The sequence below is a fragment of the Oncorhynchus keta genome, chromosome 1 (assembly GCF_023373465.1).
Source record: "Oncorhynchus keta strain PuntledgeMale-10-30-2019 chromosome 1, Oket_V2, whole genome shotgun sequence".
NCBI lineage: Eukaryota > Metazoa > Chordata > Actinopteri > Salmoniformes > Salmonidae > Oncorhynchus > Oncorhynchus keta.
In genome coordinates, this window is record NC_068421.1 from 18,164,989 (window position 1) to 18,189,778 (window position 24,790).

General features: G+C 43.7%; 2 protein-coding genes across 3 annotated transcripts in view; both read left to right on the forward strand.

The window, feature by feature from the left end:
* Positions 1 to 19,955, forward strand: part of LOC118373793 (calsyntenin-2-like) — a 516,795-nt gene extending 496,840 nt beyond the window's left edge. For both annotated transcript variants that reach the window (XM_052511588.1, XM_052511644.1), the window contains 5 exons: positions 7,084 to 7,254; positions 9,320 to 9,465; positions 9,704 to 9,827; positions 14,844 to 15,028; positions 17,649 to 19,955. In XM_052511588.1, the coding sequence (XP_052367548.1) occupies positions 7,084 to 7,254; positions 9,320 to 9,465; positions 9,704 to 9,827; positions 14,844 to 15,028; positions 17,649 to 17,843 (821 nt within the window). In that variant the 3' untranslated portion in view covers positions 17,844 to 19,955. The remainder of the gene's footprint in view (positions 1 to 7,083; positions 7,255 to 9,319; positions 9,466 to 9,703; positions 9,828 to 14,843; positions 15,029 to 17,648) is intronic.
* Positions 19,956 to 20,289: 334 nt separating this feature from the next.
* Positions 20,290 to 23,660, forward strand: LOC118394882 (tripartite motif-containing protein 42-like). Its single transcript, XM_035788499.2, has 6 exons — positions 20,290 to 20,463; positions 20,672 to 20,819; positions 21,043 to 21,752; positions 22,146 to 22,885; positions 22,990 to 23,214; positions 23,331 to 23,660. The coding sequence occupies exons 2-6, from the start codon at positions 20,722 to 20,724 to the stop codon at positions 23,385 to 23,387; spliced, it is 1,830 nt and encodes a 609-aa protein (XP_035644392.1). The 5' UTR covers positions 20,290 to 20,463; positions 20,672 to 20,721; the 3' UTR covers positions 23,388 to 23,660.
* Positions 23,661 to 24,790: the final 1,130 nt, after the last annotated feature.

Genomic DNA, 24,790 nt, shown 5'->3' on the forward strand with positions numbered 1-24,790 from the left:
GGTCATTTTTCCGCTCTCCCTGTAAATTCCACAAGAGGGCGAATGGAATCATATTGCAAATGTACAAAACATCACCAATCACAATGTGGCCTTATCTCCTAAACGAAAAAGATTTTGAATACGAAACTTGGTGAGCATAGGTTTGGCATAATGGGCAGTTTGCCCCAAACAAGATGACATCTAGGCCTCAACGGCTTTCGATTTATGGCCATTTTACTGGGATTAAAGGTCAAAAATGAAAATAGAGCAATAATTTTTCCGCTTCACGTCATACAAAGCTTTTTAAAGTGTGCTTCGGAGCTCTGCGAGATTTCTGTGATTTTCTATTGATTTTCTGAATTAACACACACTCACTAAACCCTCCATAAATAAGTAAGTTCTTAACATATATACTTAAAACTCAAAATTCCATAAGTGCCTACCCCAAGGAGGATATGTGTTGACTTTCAACTTCATGTGCCAACCGGAAGTGCCTTAAAATGGTGTCATAGGTGCTGTTTCGAAGGGTTAAAAAGGTTTGATCTTTTTAAAACTTCATATGTGTGATTAAGCAACCCTCATGAACTGTAAATCAGTCATGTTTCCCAACAGATGTCAAAGAAAAGCTCTCTCACACACACACAGCAAGGATGGAGTGACAAAGCGCGGTGCTTAACCTCTTCAGTCGACCCTCTACTTTTTCGAACATTCTGTTAAAAATCTCGCAACATTTCAGCGCCCTGCTACTCAGGCCAGGAATATAGTATATGCATATGATTAGTATGTGTGGATAGAAAACACTCAGACGTTTATAAAACTGGTTAAATCACAGCTGTGACTATAACAGAACGTGCGTTTCATCGAAAAGTGCAGGAAAATCTGATCACTGAAAATGGAAATAAATATCCTTGCGCTACTTCCAGGAATTGTTCGAAGTGAACCGAATTACATGAGGCCGAGGTTGCAGTGCCTACAGCTTCCACACGATGTCTAGAGTCTTGTCATTTGATTCAGCTTTGATTCTTGGTCAAACCGAATCAAGGGAACCGATTCCCTCCGGTCTCCGACCGGATGTTTTGGTCGAGCTCTCTCCAGACATTTTTTCGAGACGGACAGCTATAGAATTTACATCGCCTCCTGATGAATTTTATCGCTTATTAACTTGTACTAATACCTAAAGTTGCATTACAAAAGTATTTCGAAGTGTTTTGTGAAAGTTTATCGTCGACTTTTTGAATTAAAAAAAATGACGTTACGTTATGAAACGCTATTTTTTTCCGTTTATCACACAGTCTTCATAGATCGATATCTAGGCTATATATGGACCGATTTAATCGAAAAAAAGACCCAATAGTGATTATGGGACATCTAGGAGTGCCAACAAAGAAGATGGTCAAAGGTAATGAATGTTTTATATTTTATTTGTACGGTTTGTGTAGCGACGACTATGCTAATTATTTTGTTTACGTCCCCTGCAGGTCTTTTGGGGTGTTACATGCTATCAGATAATAGCTTCTCATGCTTTCGCCGAAAAGCATTTTAAAAATCTGACTTGTTGCCTGGATTCACAACGAGTGTAGCTGTAATTCAATACCCTGCATGTGTATTTTAATGAACGTTTGAGTTTTAACTAATACTATTAGCATTTAGCGTAGCGCATTTGCATTTCCAGAGCTCTAGATGGGACGCCTGCGTGCCAGGTAGGAGCAAGAGGTTAAAGACACACAGAGCCTGCAATGGCATTTCCATATTCTCAAGGCCGTGCCGAGTTCAACGAGATGCCCCGCTTGACCGTAGCTCGCTCTGAGTGCAGCGACCGCGAAAAAAAAGAAATTAAGGTCTTGCTCGGGCACCGAATGAGCTATCGAGCCGAAACTCGGGATTCGGCGTCGCCTCGCATAGGCCTATACATAATGTCAGAACTGGACTCGCAGCTAGAACGTAACTATGTGTTTTACGTTTTTATTATTTTTTAAACTGAAGGTCCTGTGAATTATTGGTCTGCTCTGAAATATGTGATAGTTGGCTTCTAAACGAGTTGCAATAAGTGGGTGTGGTGTCAGATGGTATCAGTTTGGTGTCAGAATGACATCTAATTGACTGATGGACAGTGACTTGCTGGCTGACTTTTTTCCATTTGCAATATGTTTAAACAGAGAGGGACCATCACCAAAATGGCATTCTGAAATCAACAACAACGAGCGAGAAAAACCAGAAACACTGCCCGGCCATCCCGAGTTCATCGGGCCAGTCATTCCTGCAGGATTTTTGAGCATGACAAATTTGTGATGGTAAATGCCCATTGAAACATATTGCAAATGCACGTGCACCATCACCAAATGGACATGATGAAATCAACACAACGAGCGATGGAGAGGAACCACTATCACTGCCCGGCCATCCCGAGTTCATCAGGCCAGTCAATTTAGCATTTCTGCAGTATTTTTGAGCATGTCAAATTCGTGATGGTACATGGCAAATGGACATAACATCCTGATTTGGCACTTTGAAATCTTTCATATTGCATTTGGACATTTCTTATGGCATTTGGCCAAAAAAGTGACTTTTGACTTTGACTTTTGCCTTCCTATGAAATCATATTGAAAATGGACAAAACATATGCCTTATGCACAAGTAAAAAATAAAATAAAAATGATGATAATAAAATATGACTAAAGTATATTGATACAGTTCTTATACATGTGTAATTGACACAAAAATCAAAAGAATTTCGAAAAATGGTCCTTTTGACTTCCTGTGAAATCATATTGCAAAAGGACAAAACATATGCCTTATGCACAAGTAAAAAATAAAAAATAAATTTAAAAAATTATGATGATAATAAAGCATGACTAAAGTATGTTGTTGATACAGTTCTTATACATGTGTAATTAACACAAAAATCGAAAGAATTTCGAAAACGGTCCAGAAAGCACTTTTTTAACCTGTAGTGACACCCGTGAACCTGTGAACGGGACCATTGTCATCATCTGACACTAATTAGCATAACGCAACGGGCATAAAACTTCCTAGAAAATGTTCCTATTCATGAAAATCACAAGTGAAATATATTGGAACACAGCTTGTTAATCACCCTGTCATCTCAGATTTTCAAAATATGCTTTACAGCCAACGCTAGACAAACATTTGTGTACCTTTATCATAGCCTTGCAAGCAGCAGGCAACCTTGTCACGTAAATCAGAAAAGCAATCAAATTAAATTGTTTACCTTTGATGAACTTCGGATGTTTTCACTCACGAGACTCCCAGGTAGAGAGCCAAAGTTCATTTTTCCCAAAATATTATTTTTGTAGGTGAAATAGCTCCGTTTGTTGTTCACGTTTGGCTGAGAAATCGCCCGGAAATCGCGGTCACCACAACTCCGAAAAAATATTCCAAATTAGCTCCATAATATCGACAGAAACATGGCAAACGTTGTTTAGAATCCATCCTCAAGGTGTTTTTCTAATATCTATTCGATAATATATCCATCGGGACAATTCGTTTTTCACTAGGACCGATTGGAGTAATGGCTACCTGGAGTAATGGCTATTTTACGCGAGAATCTCTCTCGGAGCCACCATGTGACCACTTACGCAATGTGGCTGCCTACGGCTATTCTTCAACAGAAATGTGTAAAACTACGTCACAATGCTGTAGACACCTTGGGGAATACGTAGAAAGCGTAAGCTCGTTGATGGTATATTCACAGCTGAATAGGGAGTCATTGGAACGCAGCGCTTTCAAAACCTGAGGAACTACCGGATTGGATTTTTCTCAGGCTTTCGCCTGCAACATCAGTTCTGTTATACTCACAGACAATAATTACAGTTTTGGAAATGTTAGTGTTTTCTATCCAAAGCTGTCAATAATATGCATATTCTAGCATCTTTTCCTGACAAAATACCCCGTTTAAAACGGGAACATTTTTTTTCCAAAAATGAAAATACTGCCCCCTAACACCAAGAGGTTATTAAGGAGGTAATACGTTTCTTGAAAAAATGTTATGTTTTTCAAAATTGTACTTTTGGGTCTTGACTTGTGTTACATTTGCAATATGAAAAATCACAGTGGAGCGCACTCGCCATCTGTTGGATTTTTGCAGTGTTACACTTGGCATTTGCCATATGGCATTTGCAATCAACTTTGAATGAAACAACGCTGAATTGAGTGGTATTGGACACTGTATATGGTTTGTACAGTGCCAATGACTTCCCATTCATTTTTGTACATTTCAGGGGGGTGTTCCCTTACGTACACTACAGTTGAGGAACAATGAGAAAGTCATTTTGCTTTGAATGTTGCTAAACTTGTAAACTCACTTTTGAGAAATTGGCCTTTGAATGTTTTGGTACTACTACTGGAGAGCCCTTCTTTGTCTAAACCCAGAGCGTCGATGACTGCAACTGTGCTGTCAGTAAATTTAGAGTGTTTCGCTCTCATTGCATTCAGAGAGCACACTGGATGCTCTGGCCAATGAGTAGGGTTGATCTGAACATTCTGACCTCACAACGGCAGCCAAGCACCCAAGCTAAATGGCTAACATTAGCTAGCTCGCTACTTCCAAACACAAATGAGAGAACACCCCACTCTGACCATTTTACTCACCCTAGCAGAGCTGGTAAGGCAGTTTTCATGTTATCCAGAGCATTGGTGACTGAAACTGTGCTGCTGTCAACAATTGAATTACTGTACCCTTTTTGGCCGACGTTTACTGACATCGGCCATATTCAACGGGTGTTGAAGGTTCGTAAATTAATCTGTTATTCTACACTCTGGCACACTCAGATGAGTATTTTGTTAACTTAAGACATGTATCTTGCTAACTAGCTAGCTAAACAATGAACCATAATCCCAACTCATGATGTTACTCCCCTGCATGAATCTGCAGGTAGCTAACCAACCATGTTCAATGTTAGCTAGCTAACAATAGGCTATAACTAGTCAAGCAAATGGCTCTGAGATAAGAATAATAAGATCATACACATAATATTAGCTAACGAGCCAGCCAGCTAACGTTTGCTAGCTAACAGTACACTTTAACTTGAAATGAAACCACTTCCTGTCAAAATTGGAGACATGTAATATCTGAAAATGTAGCTAGCTATACTATCTTACCCATATACATCATGGATGGACACGTCTCCTGTCGGATGCCATGGTAGCCCTTAATTTGAAGATGACACAGGCTTTTTCTCCATCTTCTTAGCTACTGTATCATACTCAAATTCCACTAATTTCAAAACTCGACATACACGTAATGTTAGCTAGCGAGCCAGCTAACGTTAGCTAGCTAATAGTACACTTTAACTTGACATTAGGCTTTTGCTGTTTTACTACAAGATGCATTTTTAAAAAGTATGCGTTAGACAGGATAACCTAGACATACTGACCAGCTCAAATAGACAGACGTGTGCTATATGGCAGACCAATCCAAACTCATCTCTCTGCATGTCCAGCCCACTCATTATCTCAGCCAATCATGACTAGCGGGACTTTTTCTGTGGCTAAACCAACTCGGCTCGTAATTTAACAATTGTATTCATATTTGCAGATGGCATACAAGATCGTTATTAAGGCACATGAAATTCACATGTTCGAGAAGGAATTTCTGCCAAAAAACGCATTTTGATAAAAAATGTAAAGTTTACGTTCAAACGACTCTCCTAGTGACCCGCCAAGATTCCTGAAACGAGTCGCATATTAGCTAAAGTAACGTCATAGTCAACATAGCTAAAATAACTATTAGTAACATGTTAGTAAACCCACTAAAATCATGCAGTAACGTTACAGTGTATAGTCAGGTAGCAGTTTAACAGTTACACCGGCGGGCCCCAGTGACAATAAATTAGTAATACTAAAAGTTTACCTTGACTTGGAAGAGTTCCAGTGTTGTGTTGGATAGCCATAGCCAGCTAGCTAACATAGCATCCCTCTGTTTAAGCAGGGTGTTTGAGTAGGCTTAACTAGCTTGCTGTTACGCTCGTCATTGGAAGGAGTAGACCAAGGCGCAGCGTGGTAGGCGTACATCTTCCTTTTATCGATGACACCAAAAAAAAAAGAAAATACAAAACAAAATGCACAGTTCTGTAGGGCTGGAAAGCAACAGCACAAAAACAAGATCCCATCAACTACAGGTGAAAAAAAGGCTGCCTAAGTATGATCCCCAATCAGAGACAACGATAGACAGCTGCCTCTGATTGGGAACCATACCCGGCCAACAAAGAAATAGAAAACATAGATTGCTCACCCTAGTCACACCCTGACCTAACCAAATAGACAATTAAAATGATCTCTAAGGTCAGGGTCATGACACTTGCTGCACTTTCTCGCTAAGTAAGTGAAACTGAAACTGAAAAAAATGACAATCTCTGTCTCTCTCTTGCCTCTCCTTCATTTTAAAGAAATTCAAATTTGTTCATAACTGTTCAACAGTTATATTCAGTTATGTTCAACAGTTATGTTCAACTGTTCATAACTGTTCTTTCTCTCTCTTTCAGTTAACTACTCGCTGCAGTTTATGCACTGCTGTGTTAGCTAGCTGTATCTTGTGCTTTTAGTACTAGATTCATTATTTGATCATTTGATTGGGTGAACAACATGTAAGTTCATGCTGCAAGAGCTCTGATAGGTTGGAGGACGTCCTCCAGAAGTTTTTATAATTACTGTGTAAGTCTATGCAAGGGGTGAGAACCATGAGCCTCCTAGGTTTTGTATTGAAGTCGAATATACCCAGAGGAGGACAGAAGCTAGCTGTCCTCCGGCTACACCATGGTGCTACTCAACAGAGAACTGTTGAGGCTACTGTAGACCTTCATTGCAAAATAGTGTGTTTTAATAAATTATTTGGTGACGTGAATTTATTTAGGATAGTTTTATCTAAAAAGGACAACTTTTTTTAAATGTTTTACAATTTTTATTTTTATATGAAATTCACAAAAGATTTCTCCCCTTCCTCCTCTGAGGAGCCTCCACTGGTGTGTGTGTGTGTGTGTGTGTGTGTGTGTGTGTGTGTGTGTGTGTGTGTGTGTGTGTGTGTGTGTGTGTGTGTGTGTGTGTGTGTGTGTGTGTGTGTGAATGCATTCTAACATGTGTGTGTTTCAGCGGGCAGGCCGGGGGTCCAGGAGGAGATCATTCATAACCTGGACTACTGTGACATCCTGGTGCTGGGGGAGGAGCTGAGGCCAGAGCAGGAGAGTCTCCAGCTGCAGCGTAGCACCCTGCTGGGGAAACACCTGGACGCCACCAACTCCACCTCCGGCATGTCTATATACGGTAAATTACCATGTAAACGTCACATTTCCTGACCTCTAATCCCTATATAACCTCTGACTCCTACCCCAACTCCAACTCCACCTTTGGCATGTCTGTATACGGTAAGTTACCATGTAAACGTCACATTTCCTGACCTCTAATCCCTATATAACCTCTGACTCCTACCCCAACTCCAACTCTACCTCTGGCATGCCTCCATCTATGTTACCATGCAAACACCTAACCATAACCCCTATCTTCCTCTATATCCATAACCCCTATCTTCCCTATCTTCCTCAATATCAGTAACCCATATCTTCCTCTATATCCATAACCCCTATCTTCCTCTATAACCATAACCCCTATCTTCCTCTATATCCGTAACCCATATCTTCCTCGATAACCATAACCACTATCTGTCCTTCTGTAGCACAGTTGGTAGAGCATGGCGCTTGTAACGCCAGGGTAGTGGGTTCGATTCCCGGGACCACCCATACGTAGAATGTATGCACACATGACTGTAAGTCGCTTTGGATAAAAGCGTCTGCTAAATGGCATATATATCTTCCTCAATATCAGTAACCCATATCTTCCTCTATATCCATAACCCCTATCTTCCTCTATAACCATAACCACTATCTTCGATATCGATAACCCCATATCTTCCTCAATATCTGTAACCCCTATCTTCCTCTATAACCATAACCCATATCTTCCTCTATAACCCCTATCTTCCTCTATATCTATAACCCCCATATTCCTCTATATCCATAACCCCTATCTTCCTCTATAACCATAACCCCTATCTTCCTCTATATCTATAACCCCTATCTTCCTCTATATCCATAACCCCTATCTTCCTCTATATCCATAACCCCTATCTTCCTCTATAACTATAACCCCTACCTTTCTCTATATCCATAACCCCTACCTTCCTCTATAACCATAACCCCTATCTCAATCAATCAATCAAATTTTATTTATATAGCCCTTCGTACATCAGCTGATATCTCAAAGTGCTGTACAGAAACCCAGCCTAAAATCCCAAACAGCAAGCAATGCAGGTGTAGAAGCACGGTGGCTAGGAAAAACTCCCTAGAAAGGCCAAAACCTAGGAAGAAACCTAGAGAGGAACCAGGCTATGTGGGGTGGCCAGTCCTCTTCTGGCTGTGCCGGGTGGAGATTATAACAGAACATGGCCAAGATGTTCAAATGTTCATAAATTACCAGCATGGTCGAATAATAACAAGGCAGAACAGTTGAAACTGGAGCAGCAGCACAGTCAGGTGGACTGGGGACAGCAAGGAGTCATCATGTCAGGTCGTCCTGGGGCATGGTCCTAGGGCTCAGGTCCTCCGAGAGAGAGAAAGAAAGAAGGAGAGAATTAGAGAACGCACACTTAGATTCACACAGGACACTGAATAGGACAGGAGAAGTACTCCAGATATAACAAACTGACCCTAGCCCCCCGACACAAACTACTGCAGCATAAATACTGGAGGCTGAGACTATCTTCCTCTATATCCATAACCCCTATCTTTGTCTAAATCCATAACCCCTATCTTGCTCTATAACCATAACCCCTATCTTCCTCTATATCTATAACCCCTGTCTTCCTCTATATCCATAACCCCTATCTTCCTCTATATCCATAACCCCTATCTTCCTCTATGACAATAACCCCTACCTTTCTCTATATCCATAACCCCTATCTTCCTCTATATCCATAACCCCTATCTTCCTCTATATCTATAACCCCTATGTTCCTCTATATCCATAACCCCTATCTTCCTCTATAACCATAACCCCTATCTTCCTCTATAAACATAACCCCTATCTTCCTCTATAACAATAACCCCTACCTTTCTCTATATCCATAACCCCTATCTTCCTCTATAACCATAACCCCTATCTTCCTCTATAAACATAACCCCTATCTTCCTCTATATCCATAACCCCTATCTTCCTCTATATCCATAACCCCTATCTTCCTCTATAACCATAACCCCTATCTTCCTCTAAATCCATAACCCCTCATCTATGATACTAGTAGTGACCATAGGAATGTGTCCATCATCTCTCTCAGGTGTGGACTCCATGTCCAATTATGAGCAGGTGATCAGGCAGGTGCGTTACCACAACTGGCATCCCGCCCAGACCCCAGACAGGAAGTTCCGTCTCACCTGCTCTGAGCTAAACGGACGCTACACCAGCAATGAGTTCACCCTGGAGGTCAGTGGACTAGAGAGCGGAACGATAAAAATACAGGAATTACAATGTTCCTGTGCTTCCAGAAATTATAATTGATGAAACATTTCCTGCCCTGAGACCCTTAGCCTTTTCAACTTGCTCTTCCCAGAAAATCTCTGAACAGTTCTGTGTGTAATAGTCCTTATTTGGAATATACTCTTATATTTTCTGAGACATTTATTATACCTGTAACCTTGCTCTCTATTCTTGCCCCGCCCAGATTAGTGTACTCCACCAATCAGAGGCTGGGGAGCATGTCAATCACATGGTAGCCCCGTCCCAGTACATGCAAGTCGTTCCTCATCTGGCCATGGTCCACAGTCTATACCCCACACACGGTCCAGGTAAGACTATAGAATCATCAGTCTATACCCCACACACAGCTCAGGTAGGACTTACCATAGGATAATTCTGTTCCAGCCCAACACACCTTTTAACACGCCTCTGTGTCTGTTTGTATGTGTGTATGTGTGGTGTGTGTGTGTGAGAGAGAGAGAAACTGGACTACAGCGCTATTGGAGAATGGGGAGGACTCTGCGTGCATGTGTAAATAGCTACTATTATTGAACACAGAGAGAGAGAGAGAGAGAGAGAGAGAGAGAGAGAGAGAGAGAGAGAGAGAGAGAGAGAGAGAGAGAGAGAGAGAGAGAGAGAGAGAGAGAGAGAGAGAGAGAGAGAGAGAGAAAGAGAGAGAGATGGGGAGAGAGAGAGAGAGAGAGAGAGAGAGAGAGAGAGAGAGAGAGAGAGAGAGAGAGAGAGAGAGAGAGAGAGAGAGAGAGAGGAAAACATACAGCGTTTAAAATCCATGTAAACAAACAACAAGTGTGCGGTTTAAACAGGCAAAAAACACACATCTCTTCCCACAGGGCCGTGTGGTGAGGCAAGGATGCAGCTTAAGCCCCACCCTCTTCAACATACAGTGAGGGAAAAAAGTATTTGATCCCTTGCTGATTTTGTACGTTTGGCTACTGACAAAGAAATGATCAGTCTATAATTTTAATGGTAGGTTTATTTGAACAGTGATAGACAGAATAGCAACAACAAAAATCCAGAAAAACACACGTCAAAAATGTTATGAATTGATTTGCATTTTAATGAGGGAAATAAGTATTTGACCCCTCTGCAAAACATGACTTAGTACTTGGTGGCAAAAACCTTGTTGGCAATCACAGAGGTCAGATGTTTCTTGTAGTTGGCCACCAGGTTTGCACACATTTCAGGAGGGATTCTGTCCCACTCCTCTTTGCAGATCTTCTCCAAGTCATTAAGGTTTCGAGGCTGACGTTTGGCAACTCGAACCTTCAGCTCCCTCCGCAGATTTTCTATGGGATTAAGGTCTGGAGACTGGCTAGGCCACGCCAGGACCTTAATGTGCTTCTTCTTGAGCCACTCCTTTGTTGCCTTGGCCACGTGTTTTGGGTCATTGTCATGCTGGAATACCCATCCACAACCCATTTTCAATGCCCTGGCTGAGGGAAGGAGGTTCTCACCCAAGATTTGATGGTACATGTCCCCGTCCATCGTCCTTTTGATGCAGTGAAGTTGTCCTGTCCCCTTAGCAGAAAAACACACCCAAAGCATAATGTTTCCACCTCCATGTTTGACGGCGGGGATGGTGTATTGGGGTCATAGGCAGCATTCCTCCTCCTCCAAACACGGTGAGTTGAGTTGATGCCAAAGAGCTCAATTTTGGTCTCATCTGGCCACAACACTTTCACCCAGTTGTCCTCTGAATAATTCAGATGTTTATTGGCAAACTTCGAGACGGGCATGTATATGTGCTTACTTGAGCAGGGGGATCTTGCGGGCGCTGCAGGATTTCAGTCCTTCACGGCGTAGTGTGTTACTAATTGCTTTCTTGGTGACTATGGTCCCAGCTGCCTTGAGATCATTGGCAAGACCCTCCCATGTAGATCTGGGCTGATTCCTCATGATTCGCATGGTTCTCATGATCATTGCAACTCCACGAGGTGAGATCTTGCATGGAGCCCCAGGCCGAGGGAGATTGACAGTTCTTTTGTGTTTCTTCCATTTGTGAATAAATACACCAACTATTGACACCTTCCTACCAAGCTGCTTGGCGATGGTCTTGTAGCCCATTCCAGCCTTGTGTAGGTCTACAATCTTGTCCCTGACATCCTTAGAGAGCTCTTTGGTCTTGGCCATGGTGGAGAGTTTGGAATCTGATTGATTGATTGCTTCTGTGGACAGGTGTCCTTTATACAGGTAACAAACTGAGATTAGGAGCACTCCATTTAAGAGTGTGCTCCTAACCTCAGCTCATTACCTGTATAAAAGACACCTGGGAGAAGGAAATATTTCTGACTGAGAGGGGGTCAAATACTTATTTCACTCATTAAAATGCAAATCAATTTATAACATTTTTGACATGCGTTTTTCTGGATTTTTTTTCTCTCACTGTTCAAATAAACCATTAAAATTATAGACTGATCATTTCTTTGTCAGTGGGCAAACTTACAAAATCAGCAGGGGATCAAATACTTTTTTCCCTCACTGTATATATCAATGAATTGGCGAGGGCACTAGAACAGTCTGCAGAACCCGGCCTCACCCTACTAGAATCTGAAGTCAAATGTCTACTGTTTGCTGATGATCTGGTGATTCTGTCACCAACCAAGGAGTGCCAACAGCAGCACCTAGATCTTCTGCACAGATTATGCCAGTCCTTGGCCCTGACAGTACATCTCAGTAAGACCAAAATAATGGTGTTCCAAAAAAGGTTCAATCGCAAGGACCAGAAATACAAATTCCATCTTGACACCGTTGCCCTAGAGCACACAAAAACTATACATACCTTGGCCTAAACATCAGCGCTACAGGTACCTTCCACAAAGCTGTGAACGATCTGAGAGACAAGGCAAGAAGGGCTTTCTATGCCATCAAAAGGAACATAAAATTTGACTTACCAATTAGAATCTCGCTAAAAATACCTGAATCAGTTATAGAACCCATTGCCCTTTACGGTTGTGAGGTCTGGGGTCCGCTCACCAACCAAGAATTCACTAAATGGACCAACACCAAATTGAGACTCTGCATGCAGAATTCTGCAAAAATATCCTCTGTGTACAACGTAAAACACCAAATAATGCATGCAGAGCAGAATTCGGCCAATACCTGCTATTTATGAAAATCCAGAAAAGAGCCATCAAATTCTACAACCACCTAAAAGGAAGCGATTCCCAAACCTTCCATAACAAAGCCATCACCTGCAGAGAGATGAACCTGGAGAAGAGTCCCCTCAGCAAGCTGGTCCTGGGGCTCTATTCACAAACAGACCTCACAGAGCCCCAGGACAACACAATTACACCCAACCAACCAAATCACGAGAAAAAGAAACAAAATATTATTTACAAAAATTGTCAAAAAAAACTGAAAGCGAGAGAGAGAGAGGTGAAAGCGAGAGAGAGAGAGAGGGACAAAAGAAACATTGAGAGTGAGAGGGAGGAGATGACACACTGATATGAAGAGAGAGAAAGGGAGGGGAGAGAGGACACATGAGAAGTGTGCATGGAGGGGTGTCTTTAATGAAGTGGATAATGTAGATTGTTCTGTTGGGAGACCGTACAGATTCTCTGGTAACATTCTGTGTAGATTGTTCTGTTGGGAGACCGTACAGACCCTCCGGTAACAGTCTGTGTAGATTGTTATTTTGGGAGACCGTACAGACTCTCTAGTAACATTATGTGTAGATTGTTCTGTTGGGAGACCGTACAGACTCTCTAGTAACATTATGTGTAGATTATTCTGTTGGGAGACCGTACAGACTCTAGTAACATTCTGTGTAGATTGTTCTGTTGGGAGACCGTACAGACTCTCTGGTAACTTTATGTGTAGATTGTTCTGTTGGGAGACCGTACAGACTCTCTGGTAACTTTATGTGTAGATTGTTCTGTTGGGAGACCGTACAGACTCTCTGGTAACTTTATGTGTAGATTGTTCTGTTGGGAGACCGTACAGACTCTCTGGTAACTTTATGTGTAGATTGTTCTGTTGGGAGACCGTACAGACTCTCTGGTAACTTTATGTGTAGATTGTTCTGTTGGGAGACCGTACAGACTCTCTGGTAACTTTATGTGTAGATTGTTCTGTTGGGAGACAGTACAGACTCTCTGGTAACTTTATGTGTAGATTGTTCTGTTGGGAGACCGTACAGACTCTCTGGTAACTTTATGTGTAGATTGTTCTGTTGGGAGACCGTACAGACTCTCTGGTAACTTTATGTGTAGATTGTTCTGTTGGGAGACCGTACAGACTCTCTGGTAACTTTATGTGTAGATTGTTCTGTTGGGAGACCGTACAGACTCTCTAGTAACATTATGTGTAGATTGTTCTGTTGGGAGACCGTACAGACTCTCTGGTAACTTTATGTGTAGATTGTTCTGTTGGGAGACCGTACAGACCCTCCGGTAAACATTCAGTGTAGATTGTTCTGTTGGGAGACCGTACAGACCCTCCGGTAAACATTCAGTGTAGATTGTTCTGTTGGGAGACCGTACAGACCCTCCGGTAAACATTCAGTGTAGATTGTTCTGTTGGGAGACCGTACAGACCCTCCGGTAAACATTCAGTGTAGATTGTTCTGTTGGGAGACCGTACAGACCCTCCGGTAAACATTCAGTGTAGATTGTTCTGTTGGGAGACCGTACAGACCCTCCGGTAAACATTCAGTGTAGATTGTTCTGTTGGGAGACCGTACAGACCCTCCGGTAAACATTCAGTGTAGATTGTTCTGTTGGGAGACCGTACAGACCCCCCGGTAACATTCTGTGTGCATTCATGTATATACACTGGGGTGCCTTTAACATGAGAGAGATCAAAGGCTATGGATTGGTGTTTAAAAAATGATCTCTCTCCTCTCTTCTTTCTCCTCTCCCACAGCCTCCCCCTCTCTCTGTAATAAGGAAGTAGACTGAATCAAATTACCAATTAAAAGAGTCCTCTGTAGCTGGATGAATACACACATGATATTATCTGAAGGAGAGAGAGAGAAGGCAGGATGTTATTTTGAGAGTATAGTACAGCACAACAGTTCAACATTACGGATCTAGGACCTTCTCTCTCTGTATGTGTGTGTGTGTGTGTGTGTGTGTGTGTGTGTGTGTGTGTGTGTGTGTGTGTGTGTGTGTGTGTGTGTGTGTGTGTGTGTGTGTGTGTGTGTGTGTGTGTGTGTGTGTGTGTGTGTGTGTGTGTGTGTGTGGTAATGCTCTCGTTATGTGTGTGTGCATACTGAATACCTGAAGTGTTTTGGTTTTGTGCATAACCAAGTATTTGATATGCTTGTGGGTGCACCATGTTACTTAACATACAGTATATTAACATGACCTTTCCTTACCCCCCAGGAGTCCCCAGTGCTGCCACAGTGGTGATAGTGATCTGTATCGCTGCCCTGGTGGTGGTGGTTGTGCTAGGTATCTACCGTATTCACCTGACACACCAACAGGAGGGCAGGAGCTCAGAAACAACCAAAGAGAGAGAGCTGGACTGGGATGACTCAGCGCTCAATATCACAGTCAATCCTATGGAGGTAAGGTGAAGAGGGGGACTGAAAACAAAACCGTGGGGGAGGAATAAGGGAAGGAAGATCAGTGTTGTACCAGATGTTGAAACAGCCTTAAGTGCAGTCAGGATCAGGGGCAAAATACTGTCCAGTTTATTAACAGTGACTTGGGGTTCCAGGTGAATGACAAAATCCTATGAATAGTTACATCATCAACAAAGGTATTTACGAAATTAACAGACTCTCGAAGTACAGGTTTGAATAGAAATCAAAAACCTAAGTCTGAATCAGGCCTACCCTGCCAAACCAACTTTAGTTGTGATATACCAGGCTATGAACAGCCTCCCACACAGCTCACATACCAAACCAACTGTAGCAGGTTGGGGTATACCAGGCTATGGACAGCCTCCCACACAGCTCACATACCAAACCAACTGTAGCAGGTTGGGGTATACCAGGCTATGGACAGCCTCCCACACAGCTCACATACCAAACCAACTGTAGCAGGTTGGGGTATACCAGGCTATGAACAGCCTCTCACACAGTTCACATACCAAACCAACTGTAGCAGGTTGGGGTATACCAGGCTATGAACAGCCTCCCACATAGCTCACATACCAAACCAACTGTAGCAGGTTGGGGTATACCAGGCTATGAACAGCCTCCCACACAGCTCACATACCAAACCAACTGTAGCAGGTTGGGGTATACCAGGCTATGGACAGCCTTCCACACAGCTCACATACCAAACCAACTGTAGCAGGTTGGGGTATACCAGGCTATGAACAGCCTCCCACACAGCTCACATACCAAACCAACTGTAGCAGGTTGGGGTATACCAGGCTATGAACAGCCTCCCACACAGCTCACATACCAAACCAACTGTAGCAGGTTGGGGTATACCAGGCTATGAACAGCCTCCCACACAGCTCACATACCAAACCAACTGTAGCAGGTTGGGGTATACCAGGCTATGGACAGCCTCCCACACAGCTCACATACCAAACCAACTGTAGCAGGTTGGGGTATACCAGGCTATGAACAGCCTCCCACACAGCTCACATACCAAACCAACTGTAGCAGGTTGGGGTATACCAGGCTATGAACAGCCTCCCACACACCTCACATACCAAACCAACTGTAGCAGGTTGGGGTATACCAGGCTATGGACAGCCTCCCACACAGCTCACATACCAAACCAACTGTAGCAGGTTGGGGTATACCAGGCTATGAACAGCCTCCCACAGAGCTCACATACCAAACCAACTGTAGCAGGTTGGGGTATACCAGGCTATGAACAGCCTCCACACAGCTCACATACCAAACCAACTGTAGCAGGTTGGGGTATACCAGGCTATGAACAGCCTCCCACACAGCTCACATACCAAACCAACTGTAGCAGGTTGGGGTATACCAGGCTATGGACAGCCTCCCACACAGCTCACATACCAAACCAACTGTAGCAGGTTGGGGTATACCAGGCTATGAACAGCCTCCCACACAGCTCACATACCAAACCAACTGTAGCAGGTTGGGGTATACCAGGCTATGAACAGCCTCTCACACAGCTCACATACCAAACCAACTGTAGCAGGTTGGGGTATACCAGGCTATGAAGAGCCTCCCACACACCTCACATACCAAACCAACTGTAGCAGGTTGGGGTATACCAGGCTATGAAGAGCCTCTCACACAGCTCACATACCAAACCAACTGTAGCAGGTTGGGGTATACCAGGCTATGAACAGCCTCCCACACAGCTCACATACCAAACCAACTGTAGCAGGTTGGGGTATACCAGGCTATGAACAGCCTCCCACACAGCTCACATACCAAACCAACTGTAGCAGGTTGGGGTATACCAGGCTATGAACAGCCTCCCACACAGCTCACATACCAAACCAACTGTAGCAGGTTGGGGTATACCAGGCTATGAACAGCCTATCACACAGCTCACATACCAAACCAACTGTAGCAGGTTGGGGTATACCAGGCTATGAACAGCCTATCACACAGCTCACATACCAGAGCTAGAACATCAATCATAATTCAATCATAATAACAGGCATCTTCATTACACCCACATTTACATTTTGCGTAGCAAGTGTTCATGTCCAGCTGAACATGGCATTTGGGTGGGCATTCTAGTTTTTCTATTTCTTTGTTGGCGGGTATGGTTCCCAATCAAAGGCAGCTGTCTATCGTTGTCTCTGATTGGGGATCATACTTAGGCAGCCCCTTTTCCCACCTTAGATTGTGGTATATTGTTTTGCATAGTTTCTGTCTAGCCCTGCAGAACTTACATTCGGTTTTGTATTTTGTGTTTTGTCGGAGTTCAGTATTCAAAATCATGAACACTTTCCACGCTGCGCTTTGGTTTCATTCATCTAACGACGAACGTAACAACGCTAAACAATTTATGGGGAAGGGGAATTCAAACATTTGTGACGAGAGCTGCTGAGTCAGCTTCATCACAGCATCTGAAATAGAGTGAGTAACTGAAGTTTGAGGGCAGAGGGACAAATGGCAGGGAAGAGGAGAGAAAGGGAGAAATGGGACATAGTGAAACAGAGTAGGATACACAAGGGCCACAGTAATCAGCTCCGGAACCTGTCACACACCTGTTGCCTCTCTGTGCCCCATGCAGAACTTCCAGGAGCCCCAGGGAGCTGAGGAAGAAGCCAGCGAAGAGGACGAGGAGGATGAGGAAGACGATGACATCACCAGCGCCGAGTCAAACGACAGCGAGGAGGAAGAGGAGGAGGTCCCAGGAGCTCTCAGTGTAAAACAGGGCAGCAAGAGGGGCCAGCTGGACTGGGACAACTCTACATTAACCTGCTGAATACAGTCACACATACACACTGACGCACACACACACACACACAAACACTAATATACACACACACATGCTGAGGCATCAACATACACATTACCATAAAATCAATTGTTTAATCATGAGAGACGACCTGAGATTTTTCTCAATTGAGTCAACATCTCCCCCTACTGGTGAAAATGGAAATGGTGATGAGAATAGAATGAGCACTGAAGTAATACACACGTGTCAAACACACACACACACACACACACTCACTCACACACGTGTCAAACCCGCACACACACACACTCATTCACTCACATACACACACACACACACACACTCACTCACATACAAGCGAACAACGCCAACCTGTACTCCATTTAAAAATAATCCTTTCCTTAATGTCAAATCATGTGGTGTTAACTAAAGGCTACGATGTGGTACTCCAATGCTGTAACGCTATCTTGTGGTCCTGAGTCAGTACCTCAGACCTCAAGCCCTCGTCCACAAGCTGACAGCTTATCTACTGTTTTATACTGAGACTGTCAAAAAACAACTCAACTAAATGTTAAAATACTCTATACAGCTGAAATTGCTCGTCAAACATCTGATTTCCACCTATTTTTTCAGGGTCTAAAATCTCATCTGAAAAACTGTGGTCCTATAGGTCGCCATGATCCTTCTCAATGGTTTCTTTCCCATAGGCACATAGTGGTACAGTCCACTGTGCTAGAGTTAGCTTGGTACAGTGAGATAGTTAAGATGGTACAGTCCAATATAGGGAAACTCCTTCAATCCTTACCATGTTATCTGTGTACAGTATATCATACCTTCTGTCCATTGCATCAAATTACAATTTTAGGCATAACAAGAAAAAAATATTATTGCATTGATTTGCAGTATTTTAATACCTGAAAAATATTTTGGAGGTTTGTTGCAATGGAATATATTTGATTTAATGCTGTTTATTTCATCCTGGATGAGGTGTCCAGGTGATTTTAAAGAGTTATCGATTGATGTGCTGTTGGAGATGTTGTACTTACCTGAGGCATAGTCATATAGGTGCCACATTACAGAATGTTCAGAAATGTGTTGCATAGAACTGACACGTTTCTCTGTCATGCAAAACAATAACCATGTCAGCTCTGTGCATTTAAATTCTATCTTCAATATTGTGTATATACATTGCACACAACTGAATAAGCACCCAGGTGAAAGTTGGCTTTTTCTGATCTGTTTCTTGGACACACTACGAGAGAGGAGGAACCTTGTAAATGTGTATGTGTTCCTCTTACCTGTAGATACTAACTAGAGTAGGTGACCCCGCCGTGAACCTAGCAAGCCCCCCTCTTTTCTTCTGTATGTATGCACATAACCCCGCCCATGTCAATGAAATCTGTACATATTACACCAAACCCTGCCCCGCTCTCTGTGTTTGTATCTCTATGTTCAGTTCATTCCAAATGGCTATGCTTTCTGTCTGCTAAGACAGGCAAGTTAAACCAACTCAAGCCCAACTTAAGCCCAACTTAAACTGGTTAATGGAAATGTAAAAGATCTTCTATCGTTCTGTAGTCAATACCAGCAACCCCCCTTACCCCTATCTTACACAGTCTGCCTAATATAAAATGTTACTTTACCTGGCATGAGGAGAAATTGAAAGTTTCTATTTTCTACATTTGAGTATTTGACTGTGTGACCCTGCTTGATGTAATCCTTTCCAGGGATAGTCCCTTGGTTCTATCTGGGAGAACCCTGTCTTGAAGAGCCCGTGTATAGCTAGCTAGCTACAAGTTCATGTAAAGTGTTCAACAATTGTGTAGGGTTACACCTGTGCTTGTGACGTGAGACCTTGTCCTCAACCTCCACCATGTTACTTTCTTCTCCTGAACCCCTCTCACACCTGTACCCCTACCCCCTTGGAACTTTTGCTAGACTTTGCATCAACCCTCCCCAATGTTCTCCCAGAGTTTGTTTTAGAGGTGGAAGGTGAAAATAAATATGAACCTTGTAAAATGGGTAAAAGCTTTTTTAGTTTTTCTTGATGTTTTCTTTGGACTGTTTTCTTAGTTTCCTTTGGTTGGTCACTACAGCACTTTCTGTAAATGGACCAATAAAGAGTTGTTTTAGAATCTAGCTGTTTCTCTCGTTCATTCTGCAGTCACAGATCAATTTGTTAAATACAGAAAACAACTCGGGGGAAATCAAATGGAGTGGGAAATACTCAGCAGCCGGGTCACTAGTTAGTCATATAGTTAAGACTATGGCATTTCAAAGCTATGAAAGGTATTAGGCCCATCTAACCGTTTAAACTGAGGGCAATACTCAACACAGCATCTTCATTGCGAGAAGACGGATCACCTGCAACTTCTGATTTGAAAGTTCACATTTAATCCAATGTCTCCATCTAGTGGACATCTTTAGTGGTATGTTTGGTGGTGTTTTATCAACTTGTTTCTCAATGAGGAAATAGGCCATAGCGGACCCTATTATAGGGCTTGGAATTTCTTCAGGTTACGACATGATACGGCCGCCGCGGACGCTGTTATAATTACGTCATAGATGGCCGCAAGTTTACGTCATAGTAAAACAGTTGAGATATTCCCGCAAGATTCACATTTCGATCACACACGTGCTGAAGAACGTAAGTGCCTCAGTAGCCCTCCACCTGCAATCCAATGAAAAATGCAAAGGAATTAACCAGATTAGGCTAATTGTGTTAAAGTGTCAACATTGGGTAATTAAATATAAAGATCTCTATTAGAATGTGCAAGGAAATGTAAGCTAATAAGTCAAATATAAAGTAGGCTAGCCTAATGAGTGACATCTAATAATGACTTTGTTTTCTTTAGGATATCTCAGCACATAAAATACAACTAGGAATCACTTATCTAATACAACAATGCCTGGTACTGATTCTGAATCTGGCTGTTGGCCACGCTTGAGATCTTCAAAGAAGCGCTCCAACCACAAAGCCAAACACACAGGAACGGAGATAGGGTAAGAAACTGATTTTAAAAAGCCTGACAAGTACTGAAGTAGTGCCAAATATATTTTTTATGTTTGTATAGACAGGAATAACTGTTGTAGTTATCTGAAAATGGCTGGCGTAGTTGTGGAGGGAGGATATTGTACTGTAACAGTGATGGTGTATGTAGGCTACATTAGTATTTTTCTCCAGCTCTCTCCTCTGAACCCTAAGCCTGCCTGTTACCCCTTCTAGCGCTCAGGATGCCCAGACCAAAGCTGAGCTAGACCCAATGACCCGCTCCCTGGCTCTCCACCTGTGCTGCCCAGCCTGTGACACTCTCCTCCTCCAGCCTGTGTCTCTGCCCTGTGGCCACTGCCTCTGCCAGCCCTGCCTGGAGGGCATCCGCAAGAAGCCCTCCAGCACCAAGGCCTCTGATGCCCAACAGGCCCAGCCCTACTCCCAGTGCCCCAGTTGCCTGGTTCACTACTCCCTCCAGCCTGGTGGGGCCTGGCCCTTCCCAGAGAATCTTCTTCTGGCCAACGTATCTGAGCAGCTCCTAGAGAGGATGGAGGGCCTGAGGCGGGTGAAGCAACCCAAAAACACCCGGGCCAAGGACACATCCCTGAGGGTGACCGCCTGCGGGATCTGCTCTAAGCAGCGCGAGGCCCAGAGCTACTGCCACACCTGTGACCTCAACAACTGTGCCAAGTGCCTGAGAAAACTCCATGGCAACCGGGCATTCCAGGCCCACGTGCTGATGGAGCCCGTGGAGGGTGGGTGCCACGATCCATGCCCCACCCACCACGACAGCTCCCTGTCCCACTGTTGCCTTGACGATGGAGCTCTGGGGTGCCAGGGGTGCATGGAGCAGGGGCACCAGGGGCATGACGTGTCACCCGTCCACGAGGCCCGTGCCCGCAGGGAGGTGGGCATCCGCAATTCACTGGAGCAGGCTGAGAAGGGTAAGGTCACATCTACTGCTCTATTGTTTCTGAGACTCTTTATATAAGTTCCACTAAGGGCTGTTTTTCTTTGTATTCATTTGATGGATTTATGTTGTTAATTTGAAGTCTTAATGTTGCTGCACAAACTGCTTTGGTTCAGTTAATGAGCTTTCATAAGTGCAGCCAAAATCTACCAGAGTTCAGGTTTCACATCTTAATTACTGCAAGTAAAAAATACATTCTCCAAACCACATCTCTGTGAACCACAGTAATGGTGGTAACCATTATGTCAAGCATCTTACTCCGTTGTGGCAATTGAGTAAACTCAAAGTAAATGAATTGAAAGTGAATTAATACAGGAAGTTAAGTTTGTATCAGATGTTTATTGCTGCCCTTGTCACGTGGCTGTAGTGAAGTCCCAGTGTGAAGCCGACATGGTGTCCATGGATCAGTTGAGGGCCCAAACGGGCACCGACGGTGCCGAGCAGAGACGCCGCGTGCGCGAGGGCTTCCTGTCTCTCCGTAATGTCCTGCTAGACCAGGAGGCGGCACTGCTCTCCCACCTGGACATCCTGACCTCCAGTACCTGCAGCGGTGCCAGGGACTTCCTCCAGACCTCTGCTCCACTTCTGGGCTCCCTGACTGGGCTGGAGGTGATCTCTGAGCAGGCCCTCCTGGAGCCCGACACCGTGGCCTTCCTGACTGGGGCCATGGCTCTGACCCAGTGGCTGCAGAAGGTCAACGGGGACATCCACCGCCCTGCCCTGACTCTCCAGGAGGGGGAGCCCTTCAAGGGGGTGAAGATGGACTTTGACGCCCTCCTTAGAGACCTGCAGGGCCTTCTGGTGACCCACCTCCACTGGAAGAGCCCTGAAGTGGATGCAGTGGTTGCATCAGCGACCAGCGTTGAGTCAGACGTTTTGGAGGGGTGCTGCGAGGTGTTGCAGGTGCCATCCTGCCCAGGGACCCCCCACCGCACCCTGGCCCTGGCGGACTCCCCCCTGAGCCCCCGGAACCCCACGAGCCCCAGAAAGCTGGTGATGGAGGAACAGCTGGGCCTGTCGGCTGGGGACTGCAGCGATAAGGAGCGCCACCTGCTGCCCAGGCCCCCCATCATCTACCAGCACATCGTCAGCAGAGACACTGTAGAGGTACAGTTACACAGCAACTAGGGACTTATTATAAACTTAAAATGTATTGTTTTATATCTATGTGAAGTTATCCAATATAATGATAACTCTATTTGTCTGTGTAGATCTTCTGGATGCTGCCCATGGGCGAGGAGGTGGAGACCTTTGACATCCACTTCCAGGATGCTGTTACCGTGGGGATGGCCATGGAGGAGGGGAAGGGAGTGGTCCTGGTGGGGCTGAAGACCTGCAACCTGCAGACAGCCGGGCTCCACCTAGACACACACTACCTGTTCCGGGCACGCTCTGTCAACAGCCACGGAGCTGGGGAGTGGAGCTCCTCCTACAGGGTGAGTACAGTACTACATGACCAATGACATTCTGACTGTGAGGCCAATCCTATTTTAAGATACATTATATTACTGACAACTAATTTGAGTTGTGTTCATGTTGTCATTGTTCCCAGGTGAACACCGAGCGCCAGGGAGACGAGGCCAAGGCAGCCATGACACAGGAAATCTAACTCGTACAACAGGAAATGAAGAACCCACACATCATATGTCACTTAGAATCTGTCTTTTCCACATACACTGCATTATCAGGCAGAAACATACACTGCATTATCAGGCAGAAACATACATTGCATTATCAGGCAGAAACATACATTGCATTATCAGGCAAAAACATACATTGCATTATCAGGCAGAAACATACATTGCATTATCAGGCAGAAACATACATTGCATTATCAGGCAGAAACATACATTGCATTATCAGGCAGAAACATACATTGCATTATCAGGCAGAAACATACATTGCATTATCAGGCAGAAACATACATTGCATAATAAAAATAAAGCAAGCTACTTTGAAAAAGTGAGCTATTTAATTTTTTCACCAAAAACAATGCTTTGTGGAATTTGTTCTTAACTAATAAATAATGGTTACATAGAATTACATTGTATTGATCACTTGACAATATAAATGATAATCTTTAGTCACGTCTCGGTGCCCAGTGCAAACAGCGGAAATCCTTCTTTAATCAACTATGAAACAAAACACTCATTAGTATCAGGCTAACGAGTACTAGGTGACCCTCTCGTTATACAACAGTAAATAATGACATCCTATTACCCCCAGCAGCAGCCCTCTGCTACTACAGCCCACACCACTCTCAAGGACATGGTAATACACTCATTCTAATTAACTCACTTCAGAAAGTGCACTGTCTGGAAAAATGATGTAAGCTAAATGCTAATGAGTGGCTAGAGTGTCACGTACAGTAGGTGTTACACCGTGGTGTGTGTGTGTGTGTGTGTGTGTGTGTGTGTGTGTGTGTGTGTGTGTGTGTGTGTGTGTGTGTGTGTGTGTGTGTGTGTTGTTTGGCTAATTACTGGTCCACCCGGTGAGTGGTTGGTTATATGAGGGTTGGTCTGGGTGATAGTCTGTAAGGTGAACATGGTGTTTGTGCTGTAATATGAGTCATCTGCTCCACTATGAGAGGCTGTTAAGCTGCAATATCACACTTCATCTAGTGTGATATTGGCATCGCTCTATTTCCTCTCTTTCTTTCTCTCTGTCTCCCTCACTCTCTCTTTCATTCACACACATTTACACAAGCAGCCCAATTCTGATATTTTCCCACTAATTGTTATTTTTCCCAATCAGATCAGCTGTTTTGCCAATAATTGGGCAAAAGATCAGATTTGGGCTATAGTTCTGTCTTTCTCATCAGCTTATCTGTGTTCTTTGCTGAGGTTTACACATTGATCATAGTCATCTTTTCTATTTTCTTCAAAATCTACATACTGCATCATCTTATCAATTATCATCCTCATCATCATTGTTACCATCACCATTGTATGTGAAAAAATATAGGATTTATCGCACAGTGTTATTTGAGGATTCATCAGAGATAATACTGTA

Excerpts from the sequence above, each read along its gene's own strand:
- LOC118394882 (XM_035788499.2), top strand. The coding sequence starts at position 20,722 with ATGCCTGGTACTGATTCTGAATCTGGCTGTTGGCCACGCTTGAGATCT. Across the intron at positions 22,886-22,989 it reads TCAGCAGAGACACTGTAGAG|ATCTTCTGGATGCTGCCCAT; the intron begins GTACAGTTACAC and ends TTGTCTGTGTAG. Across the intron at positions 23,215-23,330 it reads AGTGGAGCTCCTCCTACAGG|GTGAACACCGAGCGCCAGGG; the intron begins GTGAGTACAGTA and ends CATTGTTCCCAG.